The sequence below is a fragment of the Copadichromis virginalis genome, linkage group LG3, assembly GCF_057382275.1.
Source record: "Copadichromis virginalis isolate Kocher_CV1m ecotype Utaka linkage group LG3, C_Virginalis_male_GT1.1, whole genome shotgun sequence".
In the NCBI taxonomy this organism is placed as follows: Eukaryota; Metazoa; Chordata; class Actinopteri; order Cichliformes; family Cichlidae; genus Copadichromis; species Copadichromis virginalis.
The window spans coordinates 44,079,737-44,096,416 of NC_140620.1; the positions used below are offsets into that span (position 1 = coordinate 44,079,737).

General features: G+C 41.9%; 1 protein-coding gene across 1 annotated transcript; it reads left to right on the plus strand.

Moving 5' to 3' along the window:
• The first annotated feature begins 1,092 nt into the window (after nucleotides 1-1,092).
• On the plus strand, nucleotides 1,093-13,880 carry LOC146714924 (macrophage-capping protein-like). Its single transcript, XM_085451278.1, has 9 exons — nucleotides 1,093-1,175; nucleotides 8,058-8,251; nucleotides 10,680-10,834; nucleotides 11,255-11,413; nucleotides 11,622-11,771; nucleotides 11,955-12,041; nucleotides 12,130-12,262; nucleotides 13,149-13,240; nucleotides 13,439-13,880. Exons 2-9 carry the CDS (start codon nucleotides 8,059-8,061, stop codon nucleotides 13,502-13,504), a joined length of 1,035 nt encoding a protein of 344 aa, XP_085307404.1. The 5' UTR covers nucleotides 1,093-1,175; nucleotide 8,058; the 3' UTR covers nucleotides 13,505-13,880.
• The last annotated feature ends 2,800 nt before the right edge of the window (nucleotides 13,881-16,680 follow it).

Sequence of the window (16,680 nt, forward strand, 5' to 3'; positions counted from 1 at the left end):
CTTGCATTGCGCCTGGTGGTGTAAGGCTTGGATGCAGCTGCTCAGCCTGTGATTTTATGTGGCCTACCACTTCCTGGCTGAGTTGCTGTTGTTCCCAGTCGCTTCCCCTTTGTTGTAATACCAGCTGACTGTGGAATATTTAGTAGCCAGGAAATTTCACGACTGACTTATTGCACAGGTGGCATCCTGTCACGGTACCATGCTGAAATTCACGAGCTCCTGAAAACCACCAATTCTTTCACCATTCTTTGTAGAAGCAGTGTTCACGACTAGGTGCTCGATTTTATACACCTGTGGTCATGGAAGCGATTGGAACAACTGAATTAATTCATTTGGATGGGTGAGCGAACACCGTGGACAGCACGGCGTAGCTTGATTGCATGAGGTTTAAAGTTCTCCTGAATATTTTATGCATTTCGTTTGATTTAATCGATCCTATGAATTGAAATTCCAGCCATCAATCCTTATCTGAATCAATTTTTTCTAAACTTAAAACATTTGCACTTTATCAATAAGTAGACAGCAAATTAAAAAGTCATCCAGACAGCATGCTGTTCATGCCTCTGTCCAGATAAGAGCTCATTTTATCTGTTGGGAGATCCTTTACCTGTGGAAAGGATGAATCACAGGTTTCCCACTATGTGCATGTAACGCTGTGCAAGCGGGTGGGTGGGTGGCATTCCTTGTGATGAACTGATTAGCTACACAGATGGGCGCGTCCGACTGGGAGAATCCGAGTTTGACTAATTACAGGAAAACTGTTAACTTCTGTGAGTCACAGAGAGGCCGACTGAACTCATATTGTTAAAATGAAGAAGGTTTCATTAAACAACAAGAAAAAAACTACTATTTTTTTTATTTTTTCATTTATTTTTTACACCACATTTTCACATTTCTGACACAAGACACAAACTATTATGGATTGAAACCACTTTCAACAGCTGGCTGGTGGATTTGTGAAGCAGCAGTTCTGCCTTCCCTCTGAGTCTTGACTAAATGTAGATTTTGTGGGTTTTTTGAGTCAGAGGGCTGGGCTTAGCTTGCCACAGACTGAGGCAGGAAATATCTTGCCTAACTGTGTGTGTGTTTAAGGTCGTGCTGCTTCTTGCATTGCTGCTCTTCTCTCCACTCCCTGCTCAGACGTGTTTTGTGCCACCGCCAGCTCTCTTCCCAAGGTAAGCCTTATCACGGATTTGTTTTTTTGCTTCCCTCTACAGTTCTTCACTCTGATTTCTTCTTTCTGTTCCCACTTTTCCTTTTCCCTGTACTTTTCCCCTGTCTGCTCAGCACATTCCTGCTCCTGGACAATGAGTCTTCAGTTTCACGTCAGTGGGACTCGCCTCTGTCCATCATTTCATTCAAAGTTTGCCCTTTTTCACTGTAACGCTCTTACAGTTAGCAGCGAGGGAAGCCCCGTGTTTTTCATTTCCTTTCCTTTTACAGCTTTCTAACAATTTCCTTGAGGTTAGGGTGTGGCACTGAAGTAACTTCCAATCTGTGTCATTACTTTAGACAAGGAAGTAAACTACCCTTGGCTTTAAACCATAGGCAGCGTGCTGTCACATTGAATTAAAATGACACTGTTTCCTTTCTAACCCCTATTTGTTTTTCAGTCCACTCAGTATCTCCATCACTCTGTCTTGATTTCACTCTCATAAACGTAGAGCCCACTGAACCGTACACACACACATACACACACATCCTGTTCACCAGTCGCCAACTAACAGATTGCTCTCAGGTCTCTCCACGCCTGATGCTCTGTGCACCTGCATGTCGTACGCTCTCATATTTCATTGTGTGCCCAACAGCGCATGAATGGCTGATTGGCTCAGTGACCCCAGCAGCCTATCTTTGACCTTGTGTATCCATCTAAGCCCTCCCTGTCAGCTCTCCTCTCCATCTAACCAGGCGCCACTTGATGCTTCAGTGGACAAGGCCAAGAGGGCATCTTTGCGTTTTTACCATTTTAACCCCTCGAGCGACCTCGTTTTCTGCTCCGCAACTCGTCTTTAGTTCGTTTTGCGTTGTTTCTCCGCAGAAGATTGGACTGGATTTTAGAGATTACAGTGCTCAGTTATTATGCTCCGTATTAAATAGACTAGAGGAGAAACTACTGATTTTAAAATACCCCTCATTGTTTTAAAGGCACGTGAAAGATGATTTTGAATGAAACCAATACCCAAATTTGAAAAATAATAGAAACCTAAAATGAAGTAAGAAAGAAATAAAAAGAGAAATAAAAACAGGCCTGTCAGTATTTATACGTTTCATGGAAACTGCAGTAAACAAAAAAGAAGCAGATTTCGGTTTTTGGAAGTTTGATGCCAGGCTTGTAATTTAAAAATGAGCTTAGCTTCAGAGCTAGTTTTGAAAAGTAAAATTGTAGTTCTGAGGTTACTCTCTCTATATTACTATTTACATTGTCATTAAAAAAAAATTAAGCCTAATGCTGTAACTAAAAAATGCCCCTTTCAAGACCTCCTCCTGGGACGATGTTCTTTAAGTTTCATCAGGCTGCGAATGCATGACCCACCTCGTGCAGACTGTTTCATGAAGTCGACTTACTTTTGTGCAAATACTTATTTATATTTTTTAACTTCATTACATTTGGCTTCATTGTTACGAAGTATTTTGGGTGGTTGCAGCTGGGCCACTGCAGCATCTTTATCATTTTCCTTTTCAGCTGTTCTGTTGTAGATGTACTGCTGTGCTTGGATCATTCCCCTCGTGCATGAACCAGATTAGCTTTAGCTGTCAGACAGATGGCCTCACGTCTGACTTTTGCATACTTTGGTATACGGAGGACTTGATGGTCCACGTTCCCCTGGCAGCCCGTCCACACAAGCCATACTTGTTCAGTGTTTTTCTACCGGCATTTACCATCCTAACTGAGACCTGTAGAGTCTGACATGTAGCTTTTGGGCCTTATCTTGGGGTAGAATTTGCTGCGATGTACGCTCCTGAGCAGATTATGGCATTGTGTTAAGACACCTGAATGCTTCAGATCTCCAAACTGCTCACACTTATCAGCAACTGGCTGCTACTTATCCTCTGAACCTCAGAGGCTGGATACAGAAATGCTTTGCTTAGACCAGCCCTTCACTCCTGTTTTAAAGAGGACAAATGGGGACAAGGGGAAGAGATGCGATAGAGGAGGGGGAAACAGTGGAAAGACGAAGAAGCCAGCAGCTCACTCTCACTGTAATTATCAGCTTGGTGTTTAGCTTTAGCCAGGAAACCAGGAACCCGACTCTCCCCATCTCCACACACACACAGCGTCCTATCTTCGGGCCTCAGGTAGGCTTTCATCACTCCGGCTTCAGTTACCTCCCACATATAAGCTAACAAGGCCAGGTGAGCTCAAGCACTCCTCCTCGTCAGACCCCTCGATATCTTACAACCTCAAACACACAACACACACTCCAGTGGACACGCAGAATGGACCTGGAGTCAGACAGCATGCCGGAGGTACCAGAGGAGATCATACAGTTAAGTGGACCGGTGCTTTTATTTGTGCCTCCTTACTTACTCTTCGAGCGGCTGTCCAAGCACTGTAACCTTAACCCAGTGGCCTCTGCATGTGCCGCCTTTCTCTGTTTCCCTGCACCCCCTCTACACTACTCAGTATATATGTTCAAATGCTCACTTCACTGCGCTGTTTGCTCGATTGACAGTTTACAAAAATAATGCTGAGTTTTAAAAGCATGTTGACATCCTGTTAGTCTGACCACAGTGCCGATAGTCAGCACTGATAGATGCGCTGTTTTCTGCTGCCAAATGAGTTGTTTTAAGACACATAACGCAGTAGCGCTGGGAGCAGCTTCTTACATGTTGGATCATCACTTGACTCTAATCCCTATAATTAAGCTAATTGCTTGTTTCCAGCCTCCCTTTATCTTCCCGTTGCCTCTGTAGCAGCACAGTTAAAACAAAAACTTCTCACTTATATGATGATAGAGCTAAAAGAAAGTGTTAACGTGTAAGTGCTCCACCCGTGCTTCATTTTATAAACAGATGTTTATCTAAATGCCCGTTGGGGCTCACCCTGAATGTGTTATGACACCCATAAGTTTGCCACCTTTTTTTAATTAGTTTTATCGCAAGAAAAAAACAACCCCAGAGCTTCTTGACGTTGTGAAACATTTTTATGATAAGGTTGATGATGAATATGAGAAACTGCAGATATACATCAGCATGCATCAATATGATAAAGATTATATAAAAAGCTGGGAAGTCTTTCTTCTCACTCATCATCGACACTGAAGTTAATATTTATCAGTATTTATCTTTGACATCTTGAAAGTTAATTTTTGGCCATTTAAATGGTAAATGGTAAATGGCCTGTATTTATATAGCGCCTTACTAGTCCCTAAGGACCCCAAAGCGCTTTACATATCCAGTCATCCACCCATTCACGCACACATTCACACACTGTGTGAATGTGTCTCATCATCAGCTACTGTTTAGCCACTTCCTGTTTATTTTGAGGTCTCTGTTCTGTTTCCCACCCTTTGGTACCACACCTGTGGTCAGTTAGGAATTCAGTCTGCTTAGTATACACCAGTCAGGCATAACCTTATGAACACCTACCTAATATTGTGTTGGTCTCCTTTTGGTGCCAAAACAGCCTTGATCATGGACTCCACTCGACCTCTGAAGTGTGCTGTGGTATCTGGCACCAAGATGTTAGCAACAGATGCTTTAAATTCTGTAAGATGCAAGGTGGGGCCGTCATTGATCAGGTTTGTTTGTCCAGCACGTCCAGCAGATGCTCGACTGGATTGAGATCTGAGGAATTTGGAGGACAAGTCGACACCTCAAGCTCGTTGTGCTCCTCAAACCATTCCTGAACCATTTCTGCTTTGTGGCATTATCCTGCTATTTAGAAAGGAGGAAAGGGAGGGGCAGAAGGTCTAGTCATTTGCACATACTTCAGTGACGTATGGGAAAATCCCCTATATGTCCAGGGCGCTTTCTTTCATTGCTCTGTGGTCCCATTCTGATGCTCACATGCTCTTTGTTGTCGCTTTCGGTGGTGGACAGGGGTCAGCATGGGTATCCTAACTAGTCTGCAGCTATGCAGCGCCCTACACAACAAACAGTTATCCTCTGTGCACTCTCACATCTTTCTATTTAAGCCAGAATTATATTTTTAAACTACAGCAGCTCATCTGTTTGAAATCACCCTGTTACTAGTTCACCATTGTTCCTTTCTTGGATCACTTTTAATAGATACTGACTGCAGAATGAGAACATGCTACAAGATCTGCAGTTTGGAGATGCTCTGACCCAGTCGTCAAGCATCACAGTTTGGCCTTAATCAAACTTGTTGAAATCTTTACACTTGCCCGTTTTTCCTGCTTCTAACACATCTTTGTGGATAAAATGTTCACTTGCTTGATACATCACGCCCACTAACAGGTGCTATGCTGAAGAGGTAATCAATGTTGTCCGTTCACCTGTCAGTGGTCATGATGTTAAGCCTGATCAGCTTTGCACTCGTCAGTTGTCAGGCTGATTCTGTTTATCACCGTTATCAAATATTCCTGACACGATCTCGCGTTTTCTAGTTTTAGCTCATGAGCTCGTGCCATGGCATTGTCATCCATTCATTCCCAATTCACAAGAATCTCTGCTTTTCCTGCGCTGTTGGTCTCATTTTAGTGAAACTTACAGTGATCACATAAGTTTATCCAAATTATACTCAAAGTCACTGTCATTTTACAACGCCTTTTATATATGTTTTCACAGTATTACCTTCATGCATACTATTTACAGTTTCAGCATTTCAGCCATTCAGCAAAGTCAGTGACACAAGAATCTCAAGGTTCACAGAGTTTGTACAAAATTGTAAAGAAAGAATTTTGAAATGTTGATCATGGAGTCGAGTGGTCCTATTGGTTAACTTCCTCGTTATATGGGTGTGGCCTTCATATCACAAGCTAACTGCAGTAATACAATCAATGCAACAGTGCTGCTGCATGCTCATAATTGTATGCTTTTTATATCAATGGTTACTACTACTACTACTACTTTCACAACACTCTGACCCAAAGTCCTTTCATTTGGTGGTGAATGAGATTAATTTGTCCAGATTATCACTGTTTCCAAGCCACCCTAACTTCTCAATAGATTCTAACTCTCACTAGTTTGTGTTGCACAGCCAATGACAAAACTTTGTGTATTTCACAAATTAACTGTGGTCGATCGTCGACCTGACAAGCTATGACGTCGCCGACCTTCAAGTTCCCGTTATTGTTTTCTCTGTTCCTCATCCATTGTTGGCTTTTTAAGGACATTCCTGTGCGTTCTTGGCATATTTTATCAACCTTACCTTCTGCTTTTGACTCCTGCTTCGATTAAAACCTGGGTTTTGGCTTCTTTGTCCTTTTCCTGTGAGTCATTGCAAAATTAATTCCAAATAATTTTGTTTACAGTTCCTTTATATAGTTTTGTGCTGCTTTTAGCAGCTGGCAAGGGTATTCCTCAAGTCATCACTCCAACAAAGTCAACTTCAGCATGGTCTGTCTTCATCCAGAAGATCTTGCTGAAAACTGTAGAGCAAGGAAGCTGGCCATCACTTAAGTTACAGTTTCTGTTTTTCTGTTTAAACAACATAATTCTTGTTGCGTGAAAGTTCACTAACCTAAAGAAATGGCCACCGTCCCAGAGCTTTCAAAATATCTCTTGGTCTTTTTCAGTAGATAAAGATTGCTGACTTAATCACCCTTACCTTACAAAAGAGCAAACCTTCACTCGCATGATCCAATGAGTCGCCGCCCCGGCCAAGGACAACTCAGATGTGCTTGAAAGCTCCCAAAAAAAAAGACACTTCAAGCCTTTCCAGTGTGATCTATTGCCTTTTTATTTCTTTGTAACAAAATAAAACTTAAATACTTGTCCTATTAACCAATATATACATAATAGTTTGGTTAATAGGGCAAGTATGTAGTAGTATGTTGGCAATAAACTAGGGACCTGTCCAGGGTGTTCCCCGCTCGCCACTCTATGGCAGTTCAAATAGGCTCCAGCACCCTCACCACTGTGACCTGGACAACACTGAACAAGCATATAAAAACCGACTGATGGTCAGAAATGAACAGTACACATATCATGAAGGGGACAAACGCCATCCTTATCTCCATTTTCCACTTGTCCAATTCTGGGTCGTGTGTTGCTGAAGCCCTAATAGGTACAAGCAATAAAAAATATGATTGCAAGTTTCCACAATTTAGATGCAATGTAAAAATACAGTCAGGCACAGTGAGAGATAATGACATGAAAGGTGGTGACGTTGGTGATCTGATCCCCCTACAAAGCTAACCGTCTGCTCTCGTGCAAAGAGACAAACCAGAAAAACCAACCAAAGACAGGAAGACGTGGGCGTATGGTTGGATGACGCACTTGTTTGTGTACTACAAAAAAAACACAAATTTTTCGTTGCTAATGAAAAACAAGAGGGGCACGATTACGCGAGTCCACCCTGGCCTCATTCCTACCTGCGACACCAACTGTTTTTGTGCAGTGGCGCTACGGCTGCATTGGTGTCGTGTTGCATAAAAGTCATGTAATGTAGCTTGTGGTCCTTAGGCAGCAACACAACCCACACTTTGTGTCTACTTGAGGTATAATTACATTCATCACAGTGTCTCCAGCCTCTGTTCTGTTGCCTTAGAACGATTGCGGTAAGAGCGAATCAAACAACCTCCAGCTACATTCAGAAGTGTACCTTCTCCTTGAGTGTGGAGAGGAGTGTCAGTTTAGTGAGAATTTAGGCACCTTTCAGGAGTAGACAAGAAAGGTCACGTAAATCCGCTCCGTTTAGATACACTGTAGCTTCAACTTCCTCTTTTACTTCTACTTACTCCAGCCAAATCCGTGCACGCGCTCCCATGTAGAACAAGTTACACAACACTGTTTTGCCACTTCCTGTTTCTTCTTCCTTCTTTAAGGGATGTGACTCAGATGTCCTCCATGGATAAGCTTCTCATGTGCTCCCTACTCTTTATTTGTTTTTTCTTCTAACACCTTTTTACTTTGTTCTTTTCTCCATGTAGTATGCTCCCCTTGAAGCCAGTGCCAGGTCAGTTCAGCCCAGAGGTCCGGCAGCAGGGCCTGTGGGTATGGAGAGTAGAAAAGATGAAGGCGGTGCCACTAGATTCCTCTGAGGTGGGAGCTTTCTTCAATGGAGACTCCTATTTGGTGCTGGATAACCGCGGGGAGGAGGGAGCTGACCTCCACATGTGGATAGGTAAGAGACTGAAGACGCATCTGGCTTATGCAACATGCTACCCGATGCAAATCAAACACAAACTAGTCTTGACTTTACTTGGAGAAAAACAATGGAAGAGTATCTGATTTCATTTTACTCCACCCAGTAAAAGAGCTAAGCATTGTCTGGCGCTCGCTACACACATAACCCTGGCTGAAAGGCTAGTAGCCACCCCGCTGATGGTGATGACACACGAGACACTCTGCTGCCCTGATGCATCATTGTGTGTCGAGAGAAGCTGGATGAAGAGGGATGATGAGGGAATGAGTCCAGAGGGAAGCATTAAAAATACAGGAGCACTGTTATAGTACTCAAATGTGGCTGTTGTTTCCAGCATGTATCCGGTGCTTTGGTAACACTAAGCTGATTGTCACAACTTGGAGAGCCCTCTCTTCGCTCTAACATGCACCTCTGTTAATCCTCCCTCCTCCTCTTCTTGATGGACCGGCGGTGTCTTTGTATGTCCACCGTTTGTTTAGTTCAGCTCTTTTTAATCAGTCGTACCAGCGCCTGATTAGAGAGTATAACCTTTTGGGGGTTTTTATAATAGGTACAATTTACAGATTTCCACTAAATATGTTGGATACAGGTAAATAATAAAGCTGCTATTTGAAAAGAGGATATCGATGCGAAGCAGTGTGTGAAACGCTAAGCAAACCTTTAGTGCTTCCACATAAACAAAGAGGGTAAGTAGCAGCCAGGTGCTGATATTCAAATGCACTTGATTAACTGATCAGACCTGGCACTCAGGTCTGTGTTAACATGATGCCAAAGAGAAAAGATGTCAGAAGTGGTCTTGGAGAAGCAACTGTTGTTGCCCATCAAGGAAGAGTTATAAAGGCATTCCAGTCTACAGTGAGAAAGATTATTTAGATTCAACTGGAAACAAGTTCAGAGAAATTACAAGCAAGATCATCACAAACACCTCATACCAACTGTGAAGCTCAGTGGTTGAGGGGTGATGATTTGGGTTTGTTTTGCAGCCACAGGAACTGGGCAACGTGCAGTCATTGAGTCACACATGAACTCCTCTGTGTACTAAAGTATTCTAGAGTCAAACTTAAGGCCGTCTGTCTGACAGCTAAAGCACGACTGAAACTGGGTCATGCAACAGGACAATGATGCCAAGCACAGCAGCAAACCTACAGCAAAATGGTTGGAAAACAAAAGAATTAAGGTGCTGCAAGGCAAACCTCAACCTTATTTTAATGCTTTTGAGCGCCCTCAATGAAATGAAGCAATGCTGCAAATAAGAATGGAAACAATGTGAGGCACTGATAGTCATACAGAAACCATTACTTCAAGTTACTGTTGCTAAAGGTGGGTCGACAAACTACCCAATCTTTGGGTGGATTAAGTTTTTCACACACTGCTTCTACACTTTGGCTCAGTTTTTGTTAAATAAATAATGACACAGTCTAATGAGTAATGTGTTGTTGCACATCTGAAGTTGTATTGACATTAGTTGAAGACCTGGTAAGAAACTCGTGGGGGTTTTTTTCTTCTTCTTTTTTATTATGTCCTGTATGTTAAAGTGTAATTCTGCAGAAGAAGAGGCAGACTGTGGCTTTCTTGAAAACTCCTCGTGCTTATTTGTCACAGGAAACCAGAGACAACAAAATAAATTCACACTGTTCCAGCTATTTTTGGAAGAACCATTTTAGATTATAGATTTATTTCCTTTAATTAAAGCTGTTTGGCCAGCCCACAGTTGTTCCTGACCCCTGTTTAAGTATTAATACTTAGTTTTACTGGTGAAGTTAAAATTAGCTTCAGTCTAGAGTAGGAGTAAAGGTTTAGGAGCAATCAGTCTTATGTAAGCAGTACAAGAAATAAGACGATGTGCAGAGAAGCAAGAAAGCAAATATGCAGTGTGTAATATTTAGATATGTTAAGAAGCCTGATTGGCCTGGTGGTACAAACTGTCTGTAAGTCTGGTAGCACATGTAGCAGTACTCATATGTTATTTGCAGAGCTAACAGTGCTTTGTGGCCGTAGGGCTAGATGATGCACTAGAGGTCCACAGATAACCTGAATGTCCAGGAAAATGTGTGGCACCACTCTCTGTAGGCTAATTTCTGCACCGTCTCCTAGCTTTAGTATAATGAGAGGTCAGCTTCAACTCTGACATCACAAAATACAGAAGTAAATACGTTTTGAATTTGTAGGAGTTCAAATTATAATCAGAAAGTGACTCAAGTAGTCGAAGCAGCTCCTACTGGATGCACTGAGGCGGCTTTATCATCACAAACTTCACCTCAGCTGGTCGAACGTATTAATATCTTACTGAATGCTTTGGGAAATCTGCCATAAAGTTCTCACATCCCCAATCCTTTATAAATAAACTGAGTTTTTGTACAGGAAGAACATGCTTTTCAGTGACCTGTGCTCCACCCCCTTGTTCCAGGTGAAAAATCATCTCGAGATGAGCAGGTAGCTTGTGCCATGCTGGCCACCCAGCTGGATAATTTTCTGGGTGGAGACCCCATTCAGCACAGGCACGTTCAGGGCTTCGAGACTCCGGAGTTCATGGAGCTCTTCCCCCGAGGGGTCAGCTACAAGGTGAGCAGGTGGTGCTGGAAACAGCGACGTGTTTGGATGCCTAAAACTGAAAATACCTGTAACTTTATTACCACAGCATACCTGTGCTGCACTGAACTGTGCACTGCCATTTAAAACCAGCAACAGCAAGCTTTAAAATACAATATTCTGTACCGTATGACTTTTTAATTTTATTATTTTATTTTTAGGAGATTGAGGTGGTCAGGTCTGTGTAGATTTGGCCACCTCAGGTACATCCTTGGTTACATAAATAACAGATTTTATCATTTTAGAGCTTCTTGTGGCTTCTTTACAGGTAGCAATCTGAGCTTGTTAAAATGAATCAAATCGCTCGTCCAAAAAGTCAACTGTCGTAAAACGTTAAAAAAATAAACTACCATGAAAGTTCAGTCCAAGTGATGATTCTGCTTCTCCTCACAGGAGGGTGGTGTGGAGTCAGGTTTCAGGAGAGCTCAGGGCTCTGGCACCGTGCAGAGGTTGTACCAGATCAAAGGAAAGCGCAACATCCGTGCCAAAGAGGTGGAGCTGTCCTGGAAGAGCTTCAACAAGGGAGACTGCTTCATCCTCGATCTCGGAACGGTGAGATAATCTATCAAAAGGAGGACATGCCGGGGAGAGGTGCAGCCAAACGCCACCGAATCATTTGCTCTTCTAAAATGTGTCAGAGCTATACACTAACGCGCTACACAATAACCAGTTTGTTTCGCTTTTTTACTGCAACCTGCAAATAAAATAAAGTGCCACTTTTACCACGTTGTGCTGATCTAATGTTGATAATTGTACCCAGACGATTGTGTCCTGGACCGGCTCGCAAGCCAACATCTTCGAGAAGCAAAAGGTGCGCGAGATCGCCACGCTGATCCGCGACATAGACCGACACGGTAAAGCCCGCATTGTGGATGCAAACGAGGGGGAAGAGCCGGAGGAAATGATCAGAGTAAATAAGTTTTCCTGATTTGTCATCCGATTGTTTTATTCAGGAAGGATGGGGTTTTTTTTCCATTTCCAAGTCAATAATTACATTAAAAAAAAAATCTATTTGTTTTGGTTTTTGGGTTGTTGTTTTTTTAAAAAGCTTCTCTTTGTAGTCCTTATAAGATGTTTTTGTGCTGCTGTGCAGGTCCTAGGACAGACTCCGACTTTGCCAGAGAGCACGCCAGAAGAGGACAGCAAAGCAGACGCCTCAAACATAGCCTCCCTCTACAAGGTAAGCTCTATATGCAGAACTATATGCACAAGGTTGACGTTTTAAAACCACCTTTTCCATCACTGTTCACTGTATGCTCACTCATCAGGTGTCTGATGCCACCGGTTCCATGACAACAACTAAAGTGTCCGATAAGAGCCCGTTTCTCCAGGAGCTGCTGATTCGTGACGACTGCTTCATCCTGGACAACGGCTCCAACGGAAAGATCTTCGTCTGGAAAGGTGAGGAGCTGCTACTCAAACTCCAAGCGGCAAACTCGCCACCTCCTCAAATTTGATATCTGATGAAATGAAATTGTAATGAACGCAGTCAGAAATAATGATTGGCAGTTTCACGAGGACGTGAGTCTGAGGACCTGCTTACATGTGATCGGAGTAAGGGTTTCTTAAAGAGCTACAGCGGGGTTTCTACAGCTTCACACTGTCATCTCTGAACTGATCAGACAACACACCAAACGCAAATAAACATCATAGAAACATGCACTCACCCAACATCTCATCAGGTGCACCTAATCGGTGAATCGCATGACAGCAACTCAGTGCATTTAGGGGTGTAAAGATGATCAAAGCTACTTGCTAAAGTTCAAAGTGAGCAGAAGAGCATCTCTGAACACACAGCAAACGGCAAAAAAACTCGTTAAAAAACTGAAGCCCCAAATTTCTGCCACTATAGTGAGAGCAGCTCCAAGGTTGATTTTAAAAAACTGTCAGAGCGATAAAGTAGCTATTAAGGTCACCAAGTTGGCTGATGCATGTGAAAATCAGACTGTATTAACTGACCTCTTTCACATTAACTATTATAGCTCATAAAATAATAAATGCAATCAAAACCTTATTAAAGTCATTAAACACCCGTGTTTCTGTACGATTTTACTTTAGAAAAGGGCTGCTGTGGTGTAAAAGCACCACGAGCTGTTTGCTGCTTCGTATCTGGGTCAGTATTTTTTGTAAATGTGCTCAGGGACCTTTTGTTCAACAATTTGTTCATCGTGGTAGCTTGTAGCAGGGACACCACGCCTGATATCGAAAGTTACCCTGAAAGTTACTCTGTGTGCGAAAAAGCTCTCAAACAGAGCTGCTAATTAACATTAGCTCGTTTAATCATCAGGTAACGGAGCCAACGATGAGGAGAAGGACATGGCCCTGCAGATGGCGGACAAATTCATCGAACAAATGAATTACCCTCACATGAAAACACAGGTACGGCTGCTAAAAGCTGCTCATGTTAAACACCGCAAACCAGTCAAGCGTCTTTCTTTACTGTAGACAGGAAAGCTCGTACAACCTCTTTGTTTCTATTTTTACAGCCACAGATCTGACGTGTGAGTTTATGATGTCAACTGCAAGGTCTTTTATATAAGCAGTAAGCAGTAAAGTTTTATGTGCGTTGCACTACAGGTGGAAATCCTGCCACAGGGAAAGGAGACCATCATCTTCAAGCAGTTCTTCAAAAGCTGGAACTGAGCCTTTCGCTGGGAATCCTGCACATGGAGACGAGGCTGCGCATCTTGAGAGAGCACCTGTTACAAAATGCATCGTTTTGTTTTTTTGTTTTTTTAAAGATACATATTATACTGACTTGTATGTACATACTTGTAAGGCTGACAGTAAGCTGCCTCTTGCCTTGTACTTCGGTAGAATCAGAGATGGGATGCCACTTTTATAAAAAAAAAAAAAAGTTCCTTGTAGCAACAGAGAAAGGATATAAGGAGAAATATTAGATATAACTCAAGTAAATGAGATGTGCTTTTTTTTCTTTCTTTTTTTTTACATTGGTTCAATGGTGTCCCAGCTTTGCCTGCATTTCAAAAATAAATGTAAAACTGTGGTTTATACAGGAGGAAGTTGTGCTGATTTTTTTTTTTTTTTTTACCCCCCCCAGTCATCATGTGGAGAAATTATCTGATGCTTATCAGTCACGTCTCCACCCACAACTGTGGACTTTATATAACCTTTATTCTAAACTATGCCCTCACTGCTGCCATGGCTGCACAAATATTACACCCGACTGTATAATAACACACTATTAATAATTAACTATAGACCACAATAATTGGCGATTAAACAATCTGGCATTATTAAGTCGGTCACAGGGGGCATTGCATTTACTGCTGAGTAATATGTGGCATACTTTTACATAAAGGACTTTTTGAAAGGACAGTTATATATACTGTTTTACCTTTTGCCTGTTCGGCTTCAGCTGCAGGGAAATCAAATTAGTATTTTTGCACAAACACGACGTCGAGATTATTTTCACGCAACTATTAAAAAGGGGGTGAAGAGGAAACCCTAAATAATCTGAGAGGACAATATTATCAGGCCTTCATTATTCCATGTCCGTGACTTGGAGTATTCACAATAAACCAGCTGTGGGACTAAAAAATGCCAGTAATTGTTTCCTTCACTCACTTCCAAAAATGCTGTCATCATTCCTCTTTGACCAGTCCCTGTGTGGTTCCATGACCTATTTCCTACTTAGATTAACATGCCCTGGCATTTTCTCTTAATGGCTACCTGGCATAGCACAAAGGTCATTGCTTCTTTAATAATCAGCAGGCGCGTTGAAACAGACCCAAAGAATCTCCCACCTCCAGATGTCTCTCAGAGGGGATCAGCCTCTGATGCTGATGTTTATTCTGCTATAACCAAAAACCTTTGGTTTAGTTATTTAACTACAGCTACTAAATGTTACTCAGACAGCTTTCTCATTTGTCTGCTTAGAAGCTACTCTGAGCTCTGTGTGGCCTCCCAGGCTATCACACGTCTTGTTCTCAGAGTGATTTGTGCTGGTCAGCCACTCTCAGGGAAGGACCAGGTATTTTGAATTCCCCTGATTTGTACCCAGTCTTTCTTACTGCAGACTGCTGATGTTCAAACTCATTATAGGAGATTATGAAAGGTTGCTGTTTTTTTGCTGTTGTTGTTTTAATGCAGAGATTCATTTTCAGTCAAGTATGCTTTTAAAGTCGGACTGAATCGCTGAATTTGGTTCTCTTACACCAACTGTGGAAACATTTGATCATATTTTTGGTTACACTGCTGCTGAAGGTTAGAAAATTCACGAATGTTCTCTTGCAGGATGATTTATTCAGGTTTAATCTCCGCCTGACTCGATTTTAAAAGGCAAACTGAAGTTTGTTCAAAAGGGGAAAAAACTCAGCGGCTAATAGTTTACACTAGATTGGTTTTATTGTATACAAACAGAAACAGCGTAAGGTTCGGCAGCTTGCATAATGACACTCTGACCTTGAAGTCACAGATAACCAGGCGGTGGAAGAAACCCACAACGATTTAGGCAAAAACTCCAGGAATAAGCTGATGATACATACAGGGAAGCATGTGTTTCTCTGACGTTTCTGCATGTAATGCTGAAGACATCCAGATGTGCATGCCTTGAGTCATTTCCAATGGAAGCTCCTATTTTTCAGCCTTTTTTGACACCATGCAATACCCTTCCAAATTGCACCCGCTCGGGACATTATGAGTCCAGTCAATGGATGTTATTGACATAATCAGTAACTTCTTCGACTCATAATCTGCTGTTAAGCAAAAGGAAATAAAGACATAAAAACAAATCCCACATTATGTAAAATGTAGATGTAGAACTGTAGTGTGTGGTTTTTTGTCTTTTCAGTTCTAATAAGTATTTATTTAGCACCTTTCATCACAGAGTTACAAAGTGCTTCACATGAAGATTTACTTAAAAACAACAAAAATAATGAAATAAAAGTAATATAGTCATTCCTGAAAGATGGCTTTATACTAAGTCACTGAAGTCTTTTTAATAAGCGGGGCTGACGGTTATGTGGTGTCTTTTGCATGTTGACGTCTCTCAGAGCGCTGATGCCAAACTTACTGAACTTTTGGGAACTAATCTTAAAAGCAGTGTTCATGCCAGAAAACCAACTAATTTAAACAAACTCTACCAATTCAGTTAAATATGCAGCTAGAATAAAGTCAGAGGCTTGTTGATGACTACAAGAAGCATCTGGTTGAGGTGCAACTTGCTAAGGAACATGTGACCAAATATTAGAGCCTGTGTGGATGAGAGAAAATCCTAAATAGATTGAAATATGTGCATTTGAAAGTCGTTAAAGATCTATGCTGGATGATCAGTCCAGCCCAGAAAAAGAACAGTGATGACCATGAAATTCATCCACATGATGAGTGTTATAGACAAGATGGGACCAGTTACTGTAAACAAAGTGGCGCGTCATACATCACATTTGTGTAATATGTGTCAAGGCAAAGATAAGAGTTGCTAGGATTCAGTTTCACTACAGTCAGACTGAGTCCAGTGATGCAGTAAGAAGTGAAATCACTTTTTTTTTTTTTTACTGTTTGGAGAATCTTTATCTTTTATGATTTTTTGCAACAACTGAAGTTTATAAAGCACAGATACTGTAAATGACTCTTAACACTCCTGCTGCATATACAGTTTACCAACAGCCACACAGAGTATCTGTTTCCCTCCCAGTCATAACCTGAAATTTACTGCAGTCATAAAAAGAAAAAATCACGCCATTATACCCTCACGGCGCCCTCGGTTACGGAGCTGCCAGGAAACGTTTCGTGTCAGGGGATTCTGCATGCAGATTTCCTTGTCATAAAGTTCAAAGATCAAACCGAGAGAGACACAA

Excerpts from the sequence above, each read along its gene's own strand:
- LOC146714924 (XM_085451278.1), top strand. The coding sequence starts at position 8,059 with ATGCTCCCCTTGAAGCCAGTGCCAGGTCAGTTCAGCCCAGAGGTCCGG. Across the intron at positions 12,263-13,148 it reads AAAGATCTTCGTCTGGAAAG|GTAACGGAGCCAACGATGAG; the intron begins GTGAGGAGCTGC and ends TTTAATCATCAG. Across the intron at positions 13,241-13,438 it reads ACCCTCACATGAAAACACAG|GTGGAAATCCTGCCACAGGG; the intron begins GTACGGCTGCTA and ends GTTGCACTACAG.